General features: G+C 39.5%; 1 protein-coding gene across 1 annotated transcript; it reads left to right on the top strand.

Moving 5' to 3' along the window:
- Window positions 1–319: 319 nt before the first annotated feature.
- Window positions 320–1793, top strand: kctd12.1 (potassium channel tetramerisation domain containing 12.1). Its single transcript, XM_052141742.1, has one exon. The coding sequence runs from the start codon at window positions 382–384 to the stop codon at window positions 1249–1251; it is 870 nt and encodes a 289-aa protein (XP_051997702.1). The 5' UTR covers window positions 320–381; the 3' UTR covers window positions 1252–1793.
- Window positions 1794–4082: the final 2289 nt, after the last annotated feature.

Here is a 4082-nt window from a genome sequence, read left to right as displayed (position 1 = left end):
TGCTGTAATTTAACATTAGACAACGTTAACTCTTTCCTTTCTCTTTTGTACATTGCACTGTAATGTATGTCCTTACTTGCAATGGACAGGACATCAAATAGGAGTCATTGTAGCTTCGGACGTGCTGTATTAATAAACAGCCGCTGATCGCACGCCATCAGGTGGTCCCATTTAGCCAATAAAGCGTTAACATCTTGCGCCCAAGCCGAACATCAGCCGTCTTTTCTTCCCTCCCACAACCTATTTAAACAAACATCTGCCCTTATCTCCAGTCTATAGAAAGCTCGTTGCATACAAGCGCTCGTCACTGGCATCTCCTGCTGAAGGGTCACTGGCATCTCCTGCTGAAGGGTCACTGGCATCTCCTTCTGAAGAGACGCGATGGCTTTGGCAGATCCAGTGTGTGGAATATCAAACGGAGCCGAATCAGCGTCTCCGTTTAATGAAATCGTTGAACTAAATGTTGGAGGACAAGTGTATTTGACGCGGCACACGACTTTGACAGCCGTACCGGATTCTCTCCTCTGGCACATGTTTAGTAAGAAAACACCAAAAGAGCTGGCACGAGACAGCAAGGGTCGTTACTTTCTGGACAGGGACGGGTTTCTTTTCCGCTACATTTTAGACTATCTAAGGGATCTCAATCTGGTTCTGCCCGACTATTTTCCAGAAAAGAGCAGACTACTGAGGGAGGCAGAGTTTTTTCAGCTGCGGGACCTGTCCAAGCTCTTGAGTCCCAAAATGAGCAAAGACAACTCCATCACCGATGAGATCTGCCAGAGTGATTCGGAAGAGCTGTCGACGCAGAGCGCGACTCCTCTGGTCGGACAGGACCCCTCACGCGCGCTGTCCGCAGTCAGCATCGCTCACTCTCCATCCCTGGAGTCCAAGAAGTCAGGCTACATCACAGTCGGTTACCGGGGTTCGTATACAATCGGAAGAGACATACAGACAGACGCCAAATTCAGGCGAGTCGCGAGGATAACGGTGTGCGGGAAAACTTCTCTGGCGAAGGAGGTGTTCGGAGACACTTTGAACGAGAGCAGAGACCCGGACCGACCTCCGGAGAGGTACACATCACGCTATTATCTGAAATATAATTTTCTCGAACAAGCGTTTGACAAACTGTCCGAGTTTGGCTTCCATATGAGCGCGTGCAGCTCCACTGGCACGTGCGCCTACTTCAGTAATGATCCGAACGAGGACAAAACCTGGACGAGCTACACGGAGTATGTTTTCTGTCGAGAGTGAGCCCACATTTGTTAAATAGCTATGTTTCATCCACTCTTATAAAAGTATACCGGAGTTATGTTTCCCATTGCACCTACCAATTATCTTGGTTGTTGTTTCATATTTTATATCCAGTAAGGACGCATAACGTGTAACTATCGTGGCGCATTACTGCATAATATCTGTTTTATTCAGAGGGCCTATTTGTCAAACGTTCGCATGTCCTAGATGTATTTTGTATGTGTTATTCATTATGCATGGATTTTATATACACACATGAAACGTTGCTTTACTAATCATGATCAGAAACATTGAGCATTTTCACTAAATAAGTTAAGTTTGGTCCTATAAACAGCCTCGCGGTTTTTAAAAACGCATTATTGTACGGATACATTATTTTTTTTTTGCTTACACTTCTTTTGTATTATCTTCAAAATGTACTGTTTCCATGTTCATATCTTTATATTAAACAAAGTGCACCTTTTTCCTTCCAGCTGTAAATGATATAAAGATGTTGTCTGTTCAAAGCGAGTCAATCATTCAATAAATTATAATCTGTCATCATTCAGTCTCACAATAAAAAAATAAAAAAGTGTCTTTTGCAGCTCTAACGACTAGAACATGTGTAACCATCTGTCTGGGTAACAGCCCAGACTTCTGTATTGTGCAAATGCATCCCCTGCTTAAATATCTTTTGGCTAAATATACATTTAAATGGGACAAAGAGCCAAACCATATTTGGCAATGTTTGTGGTAATAATAATAACAACATAAAACACAAGTCATTAATTCTTGGCATAACTTTTATCTGAAATCATCAAACAATGTTAGAGATTCTGGGAGAAAATAAATCTTATATGGGCGAAATACAACTGGGATTAACAAATTGGCACTCAAGCTTGATTTTTGGATGGATGGAGTATTGTTAACTGGGCTCTCAAGAGGATTGGGGGTCAGCCAGATTATTTAAGTGGCGAGATCATGAATCATAGCCAGTCCTAATGAATGCAGTAATGTACAAATAACAATAATTCCCTTTTCGTTTTTTGTGACACAAATTCAGTCTATGATGTTCAAATGCAGATGGCGCAGCTGTGCGGAAATATAGGTGGCATTGTCATTTCAAGGGTAAATAATGAAAGGATCCAGCTGCAAGATTAGGGATACATGACGGGTCTCTCTGAGTGCAGTGCACACAGTGGAGGACCTCAGCTCCAAGAGAGAGGTTTTGCATTCAACGAATTATACAGAAAAGTTAATTTACAGTACACGTAAACAGTAGGAACGATTTGAAAAGTGTGGAGGAACAATTTAAGGTTTCTACACTACTTATACACTCATTACATGCATACTGTTGTTATTACAGGACATAGTAACAAATACATTTCTATGCAGTTACACAAAGAAAAATGTATACATTCCTGTAGTGGTAATGAAGGGATATCTGAGCCACAACCATTGCTTAAGATACTGTGAGGAAGTGTAATATGTGACTGGTCAGCTTGAAATACTATTTAGGCATAGCGAAGATTCTACAATAAGGACGCTGTTCCCAGGACAAACAAAAAGAAATGACCAAACCCCTTTTCAAAAAAGCAGCTACAAGTCTCAGGACATTACCAAACAGTAAAAGCTTAAAGTCGGATTAAATCTGTTAACTTAAAGCTTTAGATGTAGATGAAGTGATAGTTGGGATATAGCAATACGCAAAGATGTTGTTCTTACTGTAATTATTATACTAATCAGACAATTGGCAATTTCTGAATATCTTGAAAGTGCAGATATGTCTTTCAAATCCATATTTACATACCACGACACTAAGTTCAGACTAAATTAGCTGAAAGTACTTTATTCACCTCTGTAAATCTCTCAGCTGCAGTGCTCAGAGAGTTATCCCTCTGAGCAAAATAAAGTACACAACTCCATTACTTGAGTGAAAGTACAGATTGTACTGGACAAATAATACTCCATTACAAGTGAAAGTTACAAAGACAGATTTTTACTTAAATAAAAGTACAGAAATACTTGGTTTTAAATGTACTTAAGTATCAAAAGTAAATTTCCTTTTTTATGTCAACGCATTGTTTTATTACTGTTGCATTGTTGTGTGTAATACTTACAAAAAGAAACAACCTACTGAATACACGGACTAGCTTGTAGTATCTGTGGATTAAAGAGCTTTCAGAATGTTTCAAAACTAATAGAAATGTAACAACTGAATTGACCAAAAAGACTTCTTGAATTTCATGTTCATTTTTTTATTTAACACTCCTACCCACCCCCACAAAAGCTGCAGGGTAGTGTTCTCACACAGCTCTGGCAGTGTGTGCACATGACCATGCACATTTGCTGTAAGTCCAGGACTAGAAAATACTGTTTATGAAGCTGTTTCATACATGATAACTGCTCTCTCTGGCTCAGCGGCAGCACCAACGCAGATTTGAATGTTCCGGGATGTTTTTTGTCAAAGGTTTAAAAGACAGGCTAATCGCTATCGTTTAGGAAAGAGATCATGTGGCTGTTTGAATCGAGATTGTGATCTTTTTATGATTTAATCGTGCAGCTCTGAACAAAAAAAAATATATAAAAGTTAAAAGATTAACTTATTTAACTCTTAAGCTCATTTACATTTGAATTCACACTTTTGCATGCTAACTAACGTCATTGTCGATTCTTACCTATGTGTGTATCCACAAGGCTATGGCAACTTGGCGGCCATATCCATAAAAAATATTTTGACCAACCATTATTCATACTGAAACTTTAGCTCTAAAGCTCAGATAATTTCAAGCTTTCACAAGAAATTAAAAGTTTACATACCTCAATATGCTTCTGCAGGTTGGACGGCGAGT

The sequence above is a fragment of the Xyrauchen texanus genome, chromosome 14 (genome assembly GCF_025860055.1).
Source record: "Xyrauchen texanus isolate HMW12.3.18 chromosome 14, RBS_HiC_50CHRs, whole genome shotgun sequence".
NCBI classification, from domain to species: domain Eukaryota; kingdom Metazoa; phylum Chordata; class Actinopteri; order Cypriniformes; family Catostomidae; genus Xyrauchen; species Xyrauchen texanus.
This window is presented reverse-complemented; position numbering and strand designations above follow the sequence as displayed.

Coding starts and splice junctions, on each gene's coding strand:
- kctd12.1 (XM_052141742.1), top strand. CDS start 382: ATGGCTTTGGCAGATCCAGTGTGTGGAATATCAAACGGAGCCGAATCA.